This window comes from Chrysochloris asiatica, unplaced genomic scaffold (genome assembly GCF_000296735.1).
Source record: "Chrysochloris asiatica unplaced genomic scaffold, ChrAsi1.0 scaffold00143, whole genome shotgun sequence".
Classification (NCBI taxonomy): Eukaryota; Metazoa; Chordata; class Mammalia; order Afrosoricida; family Chrysochloridae; genus Chrysochloris; species Chrysochloris asiatica.
The window spans coordinates 7,455,731-7,471,248 of record NW_006408661.1 but is presented as its reverse complement, the minus strand read 5'-3'; the positions used below and the strand labels follow the sequence as shown (position 1 = coordinate 7,471,248).

Here is a 15,518-nt window from a genome sequence, read left to right as displayed (position 1 = left end):
TCTCTTACTAGCAAGTAACAGGCAACTTTAGGGCATCAGCAGAGTAGAGTATCAAGAAATTGGATCCAGTCGAGAATTCCAATTAACTAATGAAGGTGATCCTTTTTCACTTTAATTTCTTTAAGTAAGCTATTATAGTAATCTGTATCACAAAAAATAATGCTTCAAAATCAATAAAATGTAAATAAATATTCAGCTGATCAATTTCATCCTGTTTTGGGGAGAATGGAATTTCACTTAACAAAGAAATACACATGATAAAGATTTAAGATGGAACAGTAACAAAGAACACTTGAAAGGGTCCCCTACTGCTTTGTGGTGGTATATAGCCTAATAGAAAAACACATCATTGGAAATTTGTGAAATATAAAATCAAATTTTTATTGGTTTATTAGTGAATAAGTCAATAATTAATTATTATTATTATACCTAACTACGGGTGAACTCCAGCACTGTTCCCAGACATGGATTACTCAGTCTGAATTAACATTATTAAAAATTTCCCAGTCAAATTGTGACTACCCATGGGAATCAACCTGAGCCAGGCCAGGTCTCTCTCCCAGCTTCGCCAGCCAGGGCTTGGCAAAGATGATGGTCAGTTTTTGCACGTTTGTGACTCTCTAGTGCTTTGTATCCCTGCTGCAGGTGGAGAGGAGGAAGAACAGAAGAGGAGCTGACTGCCGGGGGGCGCTAAGCAGCCCCCAGATCCTCGAGTGCACTGCCTCTCCACGGCCAAGGAAACCAGCGGACAGACCTACTCTGAAGGCAGGAGGGCTGGCGCACAGAAGCCTAAAACCTGGCAGCCAAGGGCGCAAGCCCTTCATGTTCCGCAGAAGGCGCAAATGTGAGCAGGAGGCAGCAGGGAAAGCCCTCCGCCCCCGCCTGGGGGACCGGGGAAGCCCGCTCCGGCTCCTCCTGCGGATGGCGGGGATCCCCTCCTCCGTCCCCGCCCCCACCCTCCCCTGGCCGAGTGCTCAGGCTGTTAACCCTCTTCGTGCTGCAAAGCAATCAAGGGAAAGCGCCCCTCAGGCAGCCAGAACCGGGTACCCTAAACCTGGCTGGAGGGGGAAATCAGGAGCAGGGCTCCCTCTAATCCTGTAGCTGCCAAACTAGGGTTCAGGTTACGGGGGATTTCCCCAGCCCTACTATGCTAGGGTAGCCATTGATCAAACTTTTAACCCCTAAAACTCCTGCAGCTACTTGGCAGGAAGCTTGCAGCCCACTCTCAGACAGACTGCAAAGGAGAGGTGGGCGTGGGGCTCACAGAGGGCTGCTGATTTGCAGCTTTACTAAGCGTAGATATGGGTGAAGTGGATCTGGTTCCGCACTGTCCCCTCGTCTGACACAAGGCCAGGTATCCCGATGTGCTGCAGTACCCGGCACAGGTGATCCAGGATGCATGTCTGGCACAAGTGTATGTGTGTGAGGGGGGGAGGGGCGCCCCTCACCTTTCTCCAATACTGTCCGTTGTATTGCCTGGAGACTCCCCGTAACCAGTAGTGATCTGGGGTTGTACTTGTCAGCAGGTGGAGCCCGCACCCTTGCTCTCTCAGGGTCCTGGCCCGCACCCTCGGGATTTTCATCCTGCAGATTTCCCCCTCCCCATCTTTCTTTCACACACGCTCCCCTAAGCCTCGCGCGCCGCAAACTCAGTCTCTGTCCCCGCAGGTGATGTCATGCCCATTGTTTTGGTGCGCCCAACCAATCCGACTCGCCGCCTGGATTCTACCGGAGCCGGCATGGGCCCTTCCTCACACCAGCAGCAGGAGTCCCCGCTCCCGACCATAACGCATTGCGCAGGGTGCACCACCGCCTGGTCTTCCTGCAGCTTTAACAGCCCTGACATGGAAACCCCATTGCAGTTCCAGCGCGGCTTCTTTCCAGAGCAGCAGCCGCCACCGCTGCGCTCCTCACACCTGCATTGCCAGCAGCAGCAACAGAGCCAAGACAAGCCGTGTCCGCCCTTCGCGCCCCTCCCTCACCAGCACCACCACCCGCACCTCGCGCACCAGCAGCCTGGCAGTAGTGGGAGCAGCCCATGCCTCCGGTGCAACAGCTGCGCCTCCTCCGGTGCCCCAGCGGCGGGGGCGGGGGATAACCTGTCCTTGCTGCTCCGCACCTCCTCGCCCGGCGGCGCCTTCCGGACTCGCACTTCTTCGCCACTCTCTGGCTCATCGTGCTGCTGCTGCTGCTCCTCGCGCCGGGGCAGCCAGCTCAATGTGAGCGAGCTGACGCCGTCCAGCCATGCCAGTGCGCTCAGGCAGCAATACGCGCAGCAGCCCGCGTCCGCCTCCCAGTACCACCAGTGCCACAGCCTGCAGCCCGCCGCCAGTCCTACAGGAAGCCTCCGTAGCCTGGGCTCTGGGCCCCCGCTCTCGCACCACCACCACCACCACCACCCACACCCGGCGCACCACCAGCACCACCAGTCCCAGGCGCGCCGCGAAAGCAACCCCTTCACTGAAATAGCCATGAGCAGCTGCAGGTACAACGGGGGCGTCATGCGGCCGCTCAGCAACTTGAGCGCATCCCGCAGGAACCTGCACGAGATGGACTCAGAGGCGCAGCCCCTGCAACCCCCTGCATCTGTCGGGGGAGGTGTCGGTGGGTCCTCCCCGTCTGCAGTTGCTGCTGCTGCTGCCTCATCCTCAGCCCCAGAGATTGTGGTGTCTAAGCCGGAGCACAACAACTCCAACAACCTGGCGCTCTACGGAGCCGGCGGCGGTGGCGGTGGCGGCGGCGGCAGCACTGGAGGAGGTGGCGGCGGCGGAGGCAGCGGGCACGGCAGCAGCAGTGGCACCAAGTCCAGCAAAAAGAAGAACCAGAACATCGGTTACAAATTGGGCCACCGGAGAGCCCTGTTCGAGAAGCGCAAGAGGCTCAGTGACTACGCGCTTATCTTCGGCATGTTCGGCATCGTGGTCATGGTCATCGAAACTGAGCTGTCGTGGGGCGCATACGACAAGGTACGATCTCAAACCCGAGCCCACCTTTCCAGGGTCGCAGAACCCTGAGCGGGTTGGTTGAGATGGGCACTGGTGGTAACCTCTCTGCCTGCCTGCCTGGAGCCTCCCCTGGACAGTCAGGGGTACCCGCAGAGATAGCGGGCATCGCGCTCCGTCATGCACCGCAAGTCAGTGAGGCAACTCCAGAAAAGAAGCCTTCTTGCCTGACAAAGTTATCCAGGCAATAAAGGATGCCCGGCTTATCCTGGTGTGTTTGATAAATGTTCAGGAGGTTCAGTTGGAAAAGAAAGCTCCATTCCTCCACTTTTGCTCGGAATTATGAGGCCCCTGTCAATCAGCAGCGCTTAAAACTCAGGAGTAACTTTCCTCTCAGGTTTCACAACCTCGCTTTCGTCCACCTTGGCGCCCTAGCCATGGGGCTGTGTGCTTTCCCAGCCTTCCCTCCTCTCTTCTGAGAGGCCAGGTGATCTGGTGGATGACAGAGCCAAGTCAGGGGCTCCCCAGGCCCCTGCCCTGATCTTGGGTCCACTTGCGGTGAGACTTACTGACCCTAGAAAGGGATTAAGAAATACTTGGTGTCTTTCTTAAAAGTGCTTCATATCTGTGTTGCAGGCGTCGCTGTATTCCTTAGCTCTGAAATGCCTTATCAGTCTCTCCACGATCATCCTGCTCGGTCTGATCATCGTGTACCACGCCAGGGAAATACAGGTAACTTAGATTCTGCTGTTAAGGAATGACCCACAGCTATGCAGCCAGCCTGAAGAAGCGCGAGGCAGCAGGCACGTTTTCCAAGCTCTTGTGCCCTTGGCTTGAGGTTACACAAGATACACGCTGTATTTTATGGTAGCAAATTTACAGTCTCTTTCAAGAAGTTAAAACAATGTAGCATGTAAATTTACATTAGTTACTGGGATGTTTTTTGTTAAACTCTTATACTTAGGGTACAAATGCTGAGGAATACAGATGCATTGGACCCTAGCGGTACACTTCTCCAAACCAATTACGCCATTTGTTTTCCTTAAATCAAGCTAGCACTAACCTTAATCTGTAGGATAAGTATGTAGGATAAATTGTGTCCCTATACATTTTTTTGGTGTGGGGCTGTGTGTTAATACGCTGGATTGCAAGGTCAGTTTGAAACATACTGTCGGTGGTTCAAGTTCACCATTCGTTCCTCTGAAACCCTATACAGGGTACTTTGAATCAGAACCAACTTGACAGCACTAACAACAATATATTTTTCTATAATGTAGCATTGTTGTTATTGTTAAGGGCTGTGGAGTTGATTCCGAGCCATAGCGATTGGTGAACTTGAACTGTCAACCTTGCCATTCAAACCAACTTTCCAGTCCTGCACATTAACCCACAGCACTACACCAGGACTTTATGGTGGTGGTGGCTCCCCACCGTGGAGTCGGTTTTGACTCATAGCGACCCTGTACAGGGTTTCCGAGGCTATAAATCTTTACGGGAGCAGAGAACCTCATCTTTCTCCCCAGGAACAGCTGGTAGTTTCGAACTGCTGACCTTGCAGTTCGTAGCCTAATTCATAACCACTGTGCTATCAGAGCTCCATCAGGACTCTATAGATTAAAAAATAAAACAAAAAAGATTAATAGTGTTATTCATTTAAATAAATTAGCCATGAGAAAATCCTAACCCTTCCCTGCATCTCCCATAACTAAAAAAATTGTACTGTACGCTAAGAATACACATTTTGGCATAAAAGATTCTTAGCTGCATCATTAAATTGTCTTTTAAAATGTCATTTAATAGCAAAGGTCACTATCCTTAGGAGCTTTCTTGTTAAGAAAATGCTTATTTTCTTTAAATGATGCTAGGAGCTATTAGACTTGGCTGCTACCAACAGCATCATTGTTCTCTGTATGAAATTCTTGAACCATCTTGTTAGCTTCACTTTGCTATAGCCTTCAGTAAATGGAATATTAAGGTTTGTAAATTAATAATAACTAGAGTCTTAAAAAGCCAGAGATACAGAGATTTTTCTACTTAGAACTTGCTCATGTATTTATTTCCTGATTCTTTCAGAGCAGTTGCTAGACATTTAGGGGGATAATGAAACCCTCAAATTTAGCCTACCTTCCTTTAGGAGTTGCCTTTGAATTTCAGACTTGCCATCTAAATAATTTAGTGCTGGTTATATATTAAATTAATCTAAAAATAAATTATTAATTAACCAGCACCTATTAAATATGGAAGAAGCCCAATTTTAGTTATTTTCCAAAGAAAAATAAGGATGTGCATGGCCCCAAATGAGGAAGAAGCAATTACTCCATCTTGCTTCCAAATTTGCAAAAATTTTGGACAGCATGTTTTTGAAGAAATGGAATAGGGGTTTAAATTAAGAAAACATGGTAATATTCAGAGATATGTAATCACACTATACTGTGAAAGCTGGCAAACACATTATTTTTCTTTTAATAATTCACATAGGTTTGTCAGTAGATCACTATCTGGGACTTTTGAGAGTCCTTCAAACCTTTTACAGCGATAATAGATTATAACAAATGTTGTGTGAGTATATCTTTGCATTTTGACTTTAACAGTAGACAATTAGAACTAGAAGAAACAAAATAGGTCTTTTTGTCCTTACACTCTGCTTATAGTTTCAGAAACTGAAGTCAAAGCAGCGAGTAGCTTGCTGAAATCATGCAAGGAGACAGGGCTGAGCAGAGAGCAGGGAACAGAGCCTATCCCAGCTCCACCCAAAAGCTCCCTGCTGTACTCTGCTATCACTTGCCAAAAGCCATGAAAGATAGGCAATTCTTGGTATGTGGTTAAATTTAAAAGAGTGTTCTAAATTATTCTTTATGTACACTTTAAAGTATGAACTTAGCTTAAAAACACCAGAATTTTTTTAATCCACTATGGAGCCCTGGTGTGGCGTTGTGGGCTAATGTGTCAGACTGCAAAGTCATTTGGTCTGCAAGTTCGGTGGTTCAAGCTCACCAGCTGCTCCTTGAAAACCCTATACAGGGTCGCTATGGGTCGGAATCGACTTGACAGCACTTAACAACAACAATGGACTAAAAGAACTTGCTGTTTTATTTATTTTTAATTAAATATCAACTTTCTTATTATCCTTTGTTTCTTCTGAGAAGCACACTCCTGAACAAACATTTATGGAGGAATTCATTGCTGGTATTAATACTAAGAACAAGTGTCTTCTTGAAAACATTGGCTTTTTAAGAACTGGGAAGTTTTTGAAATGACACATAGTAAAATGTTAATTATGCAACCCAAACAATTTTATACCATATTTAAACTTATAGAAATGTATAACCAAATTAAGAAATAATGTTTTCATAGGTAATTTCATACTTGAAAAAATTCCTACTCATTGTCTAATATTCAGGGTTACATAAATGCATAGATATGTTAATGAGAATTGGTATAATTTGGGGGGCAAAAAGTAAGATATGAGCTGACCAGCACCATGATACTCTATTACTGGCAGTATAAAAACACTAAATGTTAGATTTGCTTTTGTTTTTTCTCAATTGTAATTACTTAAAATTATACATGATTTCTGTTAAACCCACCAAACCTAAGATAATTTCAAAACAGAGGACTGAGTAAAATATTTTGGTTGTTCTGGATGTAGTTTTTGTTTTATATGTTGTTGTTGTTACTGAGTGCCGTCAAGTTGGTTCTGACCCATAGTGACCCTGTAGCAGGTTTCCAAGCAGCGACGAGTGAGCTCAAACTGCTGACCTTATGCTTCAAACCAATTTCACAGTGCAGTGCATGACCACATCACCACAGCAGCACTCCTTATTTTATATATTCACTGTTTTATCTAGAAATATTTATTCCTCAAGTCAGAGCTTTAAATTTTCATCTCAGATGAGAATTTTATTATTTAAAATGGGAAAAAAAAAAAAAAAAAAAAAAAAAATGTGGAGCCCCTAAGTTAGAAGTCAGAAAATTAGGAATGTTCTAATTTATCCAAAGAATAGAGACATTGGTGTTACCCAAATACTTAACTCTGAAACTCAGTGAAGCCAAGTGTATCTTTTCATGGCAAATGATGAATTATTGCCTTTTTTACTTAATGATGTCATTGCTGTAGCTTTATTTCCTTTTTAAATAAGTTTTAAGCTAATATATATGTTTCCTCTTATTGTAAATAATTCCAAATCTATTTGTAGGTGTTGAGTTATAGGCAGGGGCCAGGCTGCCATTTAGAGCATATGCCCTTGAATATAGTCTGCCATCTAAAATGACAGTTTTTCTCTTCATTTTTAGCCTGTTGGTGTGCTGATTGAATAGTGAGAGCTAGCTAGGCTGAGTATCCAATATTCACTACATTCAGGGAAAGTAAATGCTATAGCCAATGTTCTAGCTCTCTGTCCACCACAATTGCTTAATGAAGCTTGAAGAGGCCCTGACATTTCCATGGAGAACCATGGAAAGCAAGTCAGTATGACCTTTTATAAAATGTTTATAAACACTTTGGCAAAATAAGATCATTCAGATGAGTCATGGACAGAAGTGTTTGAATTAAAGTAGTGTGATAGGGAGACTTTGTAAGAACCCAACTCAGTAAATTTTAGCTTTAGTGTTCTTTCTTTCTTTCTTTCTTTCTTTTTCAGTACCACAGACAGCTCAGTGCACCAGGCTGTAGTTTGTTCATTTCACTAATTATTTTTGATATTCCTAAACAAAAATGAAATAACTTTTTTTGTTGTTAAAGTGCTTATTTAAAATCCATTTTAATGGATTAAATTTTCACCTAAGTAGATACTAGATTTTTTCACATAAGTATTTGACCTTGTTTTCTATATCCATTGTTTTTAGTGCTTTAGCGTTGGTTCTGATTCAGAGCAACTGTGTATAAGGTTTCCAAGGAGCGGTTGGTGAGTTTGAACTGCTGACTTTGTGGTTAGCAGTCTAATGCTTATGCTGCAGTGCCATACCCATAAAGACAAAAAATATCTATAAGTGAACAAGTGACTACACAAACAACAAAGGAATAATACTGTAAACCAATTGCTGTTGAGTCAATTTTGACTCATAATGACCCCGTGTCTATCAGAGGAGAACTGTGCTCCGTGGGTTTACAATAGCTGATATTCCAGTGGCAGATTGCCAAGCCTTTCTTCCAAGGTAACCTCTGGATGAATATGAACTTCCAACCTTGCTAGTTAGCAGCTAAGATTGTTAATCATTTGTACCACTCTGGGACTCCAAAAATACAATGAGTATTGTTTCTATATAATTTGGAAAGGTCACTTGATGCATAGCAAGTAGCTTCCTACCTTAAAATTTCAGAGTCATATTATAAGAAAAATAGAGAAACATGATTCTCAGTCATTTTTCTTTTTGCTTTCCCTTCCCTCCCCACCCATGGCGTTGCAGAAGATATTTCTTTAATGGAATATATGTGATACAAAGTTAAAATGCACTATAAGATCTTCAGCACTAGAAAATGTGAACATAGATTTCACTTCATAAACATACTACTATTTTTCTGTGGAAACACATTTATTTAAAAGAATTTAGTATTTTGAGATAGGCCAACCTAAGATTCTATGTTGGGAAAGAAAGACTCTTGGATGATTTGTTTATCTTTCTGGTTCTTATATAACAGAGAAGATTGACAAGCACTATCTAAGGATTTACACCCTCGGAAACCCTGTACAGGGTCGCTATGGGTCGGAACCGACTCGACGGCACTTAACAACAACAGCAACATCTATTGACTGAGGTTTTTTTGTTTTGTTTTGACAATAATGTAATTATGTAGTAAGTAACTTTGGGGAAGCACTCTGATTTTTCTTTGGAATCCTTTGTCATGACCAAATGATACTCACCATCTTTCAAGTTGGCTTTTCAGAGATGGACTGTGCAAATCTAAAATAGGGAAAGAAAAGAAAAATTTTCTTCATTTGTACATCAAGACCATGCAGAAGAGGTGAATGTATGTGGGTTTTAGTTACCCATGAAAGCTCCTGGGACCATGCATACTCACTTAGTAGGATCTATGGCTTGCCCTGTTAGGGCTGGGAAAAGATACTCATTTTACAACCCCATGGGGAACAAGTGACTGCTTCCCAGACCATGTAGAAAATACTACATAAAGTTGTTCTTGTTAATGCAGTAACAATAAAAACGTATAGGAGCCCTGTAGAGCAGCGGTTAAAGTATTGGATTACTAACCAAAAGGTCAGCAGTTTGAACCCACCCACAGCCCTGCAAGAAAAAGGCCTGGTGATATACATAGGTGAAAATTACAGCCAAGAAAACCTTATGGGACAATTCTATATCAAATGAGATCATTCTGAATTAAAATTAACTCTATGGCATCCAGCAGCATAGACACATGCACCTTGTTTTTATTTCCTAACATATCCTGGAGGTTTCTCCTCCTTTGCAGATAGAGACCTGTTTTATTCTTCTTTAATTGTTGTTATTGTTAACTGCCTTCTAGTCTGTTCAGACTCATAGCGACCCTGTATAGGGTTTCTGAGGAGTGGCTGATGAGTTTGAACCGCTGACCTTATGGTTCAAACCGACCCTTCGTTCAGTGCTTATCCTACAGCACCACACTAGGACTGCTCGTCTTTAATTGTTGTTGTTGTGTTGTTAAGTACCGTGGAGTCGTTTCTGACTCATAACAACTCTGTATAGGGTTTCTGAGGAGCAGCTGGTGAGCTTGAACCGCTGACCTTGTGGTTCAAATCAACTTTGCAGTCCAGCGCATTACCCACAGTGTGCAGATTACTTTTCCAGCTCAATGTTGATAATTTCCCTTGAGGATATCTGATGGCAATTTTGATTCTTCTAGTTTTTTTTTTATATAAACAATCTTAAAACGAACATCCTTTTATGTTTATTTTAATCTACTAATGAATAATCCACAAAGTTCACTTTGCTACTAATGGAAAGTTTGGTGGTTTGAGCCCCTTAGCTGCTCTGCAGCCTGGAATGGTGATCAGCTTCTGTAAAGATTTTTGTTGTTTTTAAGTCCTGTCGAGTCAATTCTGACCCATAGAAGCTGGTGAGCTTGAACCACTGACCTTGCAGTTCAAACGACTTTTCAGTCCTACACATTAGTTCACAGCACCTCACCAGGACTCCTCTGTAAAGATTACAGCCGTGGAAACCCCATAGTTAGTTCTACCCTGCCTCTAGGATGAGTTTGAGTGAATTCTGTCTCTAAGGTACACACACCAATAATAGTGTATCAGTGTTGTTCAGTACCATCGAGTTAGTTCTGACCCATAGTGACCCTGTATAGTGTTTCCAAGGAGTGGCTGGTAAGCTTGAACTGCCGGCCTTGTAGTGCAAACTGACTTGGCAGTACCACACATTAAACCATAGCATCACACCAGGACTTTTGTTAAATGGCAGTGAATCGGTTTCAATTGGTCAAAAGTGACCCTATGTAGGATTTTGAAGCACATTTGGTGAGTTTGAACTGCCCACCTGACCTTGTGGTTCTAAATCTGGTACAGATCCTACGGTGCCACACCAGAAGTCCCGCAAAGTATATTTTGTTATTGTTGTTAAGTGTCATTGAGTGGATTACATTCTGACTCAGAGTTGTTGTTGTTAATTGTTAAATGCCATTGAGTCCGTTCCGACCCATGGCGATCTTCTATAGGGTATCCAAGGAGCAGTTTGTGAGCTTGAACCACTGACCTTGTGGCTCAAACTGACTTTGCCATCAGCACCCACAGCACCACACCAGGACTCCATAGAGTATATGCATATGGTAAATTTCTAGCAGTCAGATTGCTGAAGCAAACTGAGTTTGCATTTTAAGTGTATTGTCTACTAATCTTCTGAAAGAGTGTAGGAATTTATATTCCCTGTTTCACCACACAGGAAGGCTCCATGGACAGCATTGTTAATACTGGATATTATGAAAAGGAATTTTAATTATCTTTGGGTTTTGAAAGTCTGAAAAGTTTACTATTTTCCTGGAATTTGATTTTTGGAGAAAAAGAATATAAGGTCAAAGCTTATAGGCTTATTTTTATCTATTTTGTAGTATCCAATGTTGAATTATCTAATCTGCTGACAAGCTAAAAGAGCATTCTAAATATACGATCAGAAGCAAATATTTAGTAATTTTTTTATTTTAAAGTTGGAGTTAAAAGATAATGAAATTTTCCCACGAACATTTTAAAACCCCCTCATATGTCAAGGCTCTTCAATGATCTTGACTCTGTTTTTTATTTTTAAAAAATTCGGAGGAGGTTCGTGAAGATGAAGGAGGTTACAAGAAGAAAAGAAAGGACCTTAGATTGGTCTTTAAGTGTTTGCTGTAGCTGTGTGGTAGATGAGTGTTGTAGGTAGTTTGACCATAACACTTCAAAGGATAGTTAGAAAGATTGCCTGAATTGCTTCGTTGTGTGGTGTAGGAACGTTATGTGGTGTAGCAGCTCAGCTACTGGACTCTGTATTTCCATTAAACTCCACATCATTTGTAATGAGACTCTCAGTCCCTTTGACTTTGTGTATACACTGTAGTAATAAAATCACTCAGGACAGTTTTTCTCCACCTGCCTGTGTAAAGATCTCTGCATTATTAATTGGTGTGACACTAAATAAAGTGATCCTGGTGTGTTTACAGAGCAGCATTGCAAATGAATGAAGAGTGGAACTTCTAGGTTTACCACAAATGCGTTTGCCTGAGCTTCCAACAAGCTTAGGGCACGTTTTTTACAACTTAAAGAGATCCCAGCCATATGTGGCAGGTCAGCCAGAGGGAACCTGCATTGATTTTCCTTCAGGGATGTTGCATTTGGAAAGGATTTAAATTGATTTTGTGAAATTACTTTAGAGAGAATCTCTGCTCATTAGGAAATGCTGTTGTAGTTGTTAAATGCTGTAGAGTCATTTCCAACTCATAGCGACCTTGTGTAGAATTTCTGAGGAGTGGCTACTGGTTGCCACACCAGGACTCCCATTAGGAAATAGTATCGTATGCTCCCAAATTAGCAGACATTAGGACATCATATCTGCTAATTTGGGAGTCTGGACCATAAGGTTGATTTGAACTGCAAGGTCGGCAGTTTAGACTCACTAGCTACACCTTGGAAACCGAATATAGGGTCGCTAAGAGTTGGAATTGACTCAGTTACACTTAACAGCAGCTGCAGCAATTGGTAATATATGATATGAGAGGCCTTCAAAAATTCATGGAAAAATGAAATTAAAAAGATGATGGAATTTTTCTACAAATACTTTGAAGCCGCCTTGTATTTGTAACTTATAACTCTGAAGAATTCTATTTGTAAAACTCAAACCTACATTTCTGTTTACTTGGTCCAGTGGCCCACCTAGCATGGGAACACCCTTTATGTTATGTGTTATGAAAGTGGTCATCCAGTTTCCTATTTTCATGATCCTCAGTTCCTGAGAATTCTCATGATTCACCAAACCTGTTCCATTGGCTTGTTGTTGCTTAGTACCATTGACTCAATTCAACTTTCAGAGACCTTGTATAAAGATTTACAGCCTCAGAAATGTTATACACAGTTGCTGTGCGTCAGAATCAACTCCATGGCACACCACTATAGGGTTTCTGAGGATCAGCTGGTGGGTTTGATCTGCCACCAGCCCAGTGTTTAACTGATGGCACTGTAACAGGACACCATTCCATTACTGTCTTTTTTTTTTTTTTAAAGAAAATATTTCTGTACATTGAGGTAAAGTCTGGTTTTGTTCATTTTATACATTTACACATTTCTCTATTTTGTCTATAAAACCATGAAGTCTGGTTTTCTTCAACTTTTTAAAAAGTTCTTGAGCTGTGCAAATGAAGAATAAGATGGTAAAGCCCCTATTTTTTAAAAGAACTGGCATTCCGAGGAGGTAAAGTTAAAGATAGAGACAAAAAGTAAATAAAGAAGCAAAGAAAATTCTTACAAATTGTTGTAATTGACATGAAAACAATATAAAGGGTTGAGATAGAAAATTAAGGGGAAAGGGACTAAAGGTATTGTTCTCATTAGACAGAGTTATCAGGAAAGAATGCTTTGAGGGATGGCATTTAAACTGGGAGATAACCAGGAGGTAACAAGCTTTGTGGGAACAATCTGTGCAAAAGACTTGTAACTAGAAGGAGTTTAGTGTGTTTAAACAAAAGAGAAACCAATGTGGTTCATAAAAGGGGAGAATGGTACTAGATGGGTTTGAAGGGGATGTAGAGTCCAGATACTGAAAGGTCTTGATATATAAGGTGGGTTCAAAATGGTTGTGGAAAAATTCCATTATCTTTAAACTCTATGTACCACTAACTTTCAAAAGCCTTCTTGTATATTATAAGAGTTTTTGGAACTTTTCGAAGTATAGTGGAGAGGTCGTTAAAGGTAGTGGAGAATCATAATCTAAGTTAATATCCAATCATATATTTTTTTTAATGCTCTGAAGAGAGTAGTCTGGAGATCTTTGGGAGACTCTTGGCAAGCTATGTCACACTGAGAGGTGACACTAACTTGACTTGGGTAGCAGCAGAGGACATGAAGAGAAATGATCTGATTGGAGATTGATATTGGAAGTAGAATGGACTTACTAGTGGATTGGATGTGTTAGATGAGGGCAATGGATGATGCCAAGATGATTCCTGGGATTCTGGTTAGAGCAATGATTAGGACTCCTGGTGACATCATATGTGCCAAAACTGAACTGTGTAAAATTTTCAATGACTGATTTTTGGGGAGTAGATTTCCAGGCCTTTCTTCAAAATTTCTCTGGTTAGACTCAACCCCTCTAACCTTTTGGTTAATAACCAAAGGTGTGAAACAGTGGGACTACCCAGGTACTCCTTGTTTAGGCATAGTATATTTGAAATGCTTCTTATTGAATATCAAAATCTGGAGTTCAGAGGAAAAGTATGTATGTTATTGTTGTTGTTGTTAGGTGCCATCGAGTCGGTACCGACTCATAGCGACTTTATGCACAGCAGAATGAAACACTGCCTGATCCTGGGCCAACCTCACTATTGTTTCCACGCTTGAGCCCAGTGATGCTGCCACTTGGCCAATCCATCTCACTGGGGATCTTCCTCTTTTTCTATGACCCTCCAACTTACCAAGCATGAGATCCTTCTCCAGCAACTGGTCCCTCCTGACAATATGTCTGAAGTATGAGAGATGAAGTTTGGCCATCCTGACTTCCAGGGAACATTCTGGCTGCACTTCTTCCAACATAGGTCTTCTGTTGGTTCTTTTGGCAGCCCATGGCACTTTTAATATTCTCCTCCAACACCATAACTCAAAAGCATCAATTCTTCTACAGTCTTTCTTACTCCCTGTCCAGCTTTTACATGCATATGAAGTTATTGAAAATACCATTGCTTGAGTGGGTGCACCTTAGTCTTCAAGCTGACATCTTTGGTCTTCAACACTTGAAAAAGGTCTTGTGCAGGAGATTTGCCTCATGCAATACATCGTTTGATTTCTTGACTGCTGCTTCCTTGAGTGTTGATAGTTGATCCAAGAAGAATGAAGTCCTTGACAACTTCAATCTTTTCTCTGCTGATAAGAATGTTGCTCATTGGTCCAGTGGTGAGGATTTTTGTTTTCTTTACATTGAGATGCAATCCGTACAGAAGGCTGTGCTCTTTGAGCTTCATCAGTAAATATTTTAAATCTTCTTTACTTTCAGAAAATTAAAATAGAAAGTTATCAACTTAGAGGCTGTTTAAACCCACAGGAATTGATAAAATACTGAGAGGATAGAAGGGAGATGAGAAGGTCACGGATTGATCAACTTCTGACATCTAGAGGTTAAGTAAAGGAGGAACTAACTAAACAAAGAAGGATCTGTCCCTAAGTTTTTGGGAGTGTTTTAAGGAAGTTACAATGCTATGTATGAAATTCTGTCAAGGTCTATATAGAGTCTAGAATGCCTTTTAGATTTGGTGAGTTGAAGGCCTTTGCTGACATTGATGAACAGTTTCTAGCATCATAGAACAAATTCTCTCCCCCTCTCATGCAATCACAGAGCAAACATTTTAACATTGTGCCACGCCATTTTGAATGAGCCTTGTTGATTCAATGATTAAAACATTCCATTGCTAACCAAAAGATTAGTGGTTTTAATCCACCAGCTGCTCTATGGGAGAATGATGTGGTAGTCCGCTCCTGTAAAGATTTACAGCCTTGGAAGCCTTGTGGGGCAGTTCTACCTGACCCTATAGAGTCGCTATGAGTCAGAATCAACTTCATGGTAATGGGTCTCCTTTGGTTAGATGACTTTGAATGTTTTTTTGGGAGAATAGTTCCTGTTTGTTTGAATATCTCTGATAAGACTTTATACATTCCTATTCACATGCTTCTGTACTGATTCTGTTTTCTTGAATCCCCTTTATTTGAGTTCACGAATGTTCTCAGGACCTTCAAATGGAGCTTGTAATCACCCTTTGTCAAAAATGTTTTTTATATACTGATTTTAGTGAGTTAAAATGGACTGGTATTGGTCATTTTGAATCTGATAACCACATGGTTTACTATGCAGGGAATGACAAATTGAAGAGGAACGGTGTTGCGTTCATCGTCAAAAAGAACATATCCA

At 42.0% G+C, this 15,518-nt stretch overlaps 1 protein-coding gene across 2 annotated transcripts in view; it reads left to right on the top strand.

Annotated features, from left to right (window-relative positions):
- Positions 1-1,676: 1,676 nt before the first annotated feature.
- Positions 1,677-15,518, top strand: part of LOC102819797 (small conductance calcium-activated potassium channel protein 2-like) — a 259,987-nt gene continuing 246,145 nt past the window's right edge. The window contains exons 1-2 of one of the 2 annotated variants that reach the window (XM_006870537.1): positions 1,677-2,966; positions 3,579-3,674. In XM_006870537.1, the coding sequence (XP_006870599.1) occupies positions 1,677-2,966; positions 3,579-3,674 (1,386 nt within the window). The remainder of the gene's footprint in view (positions 2,967-3,578; positions 3,675-15,518) is intronic. The other variant, XM_006870538.1, reaches the window with a different exon arrangement.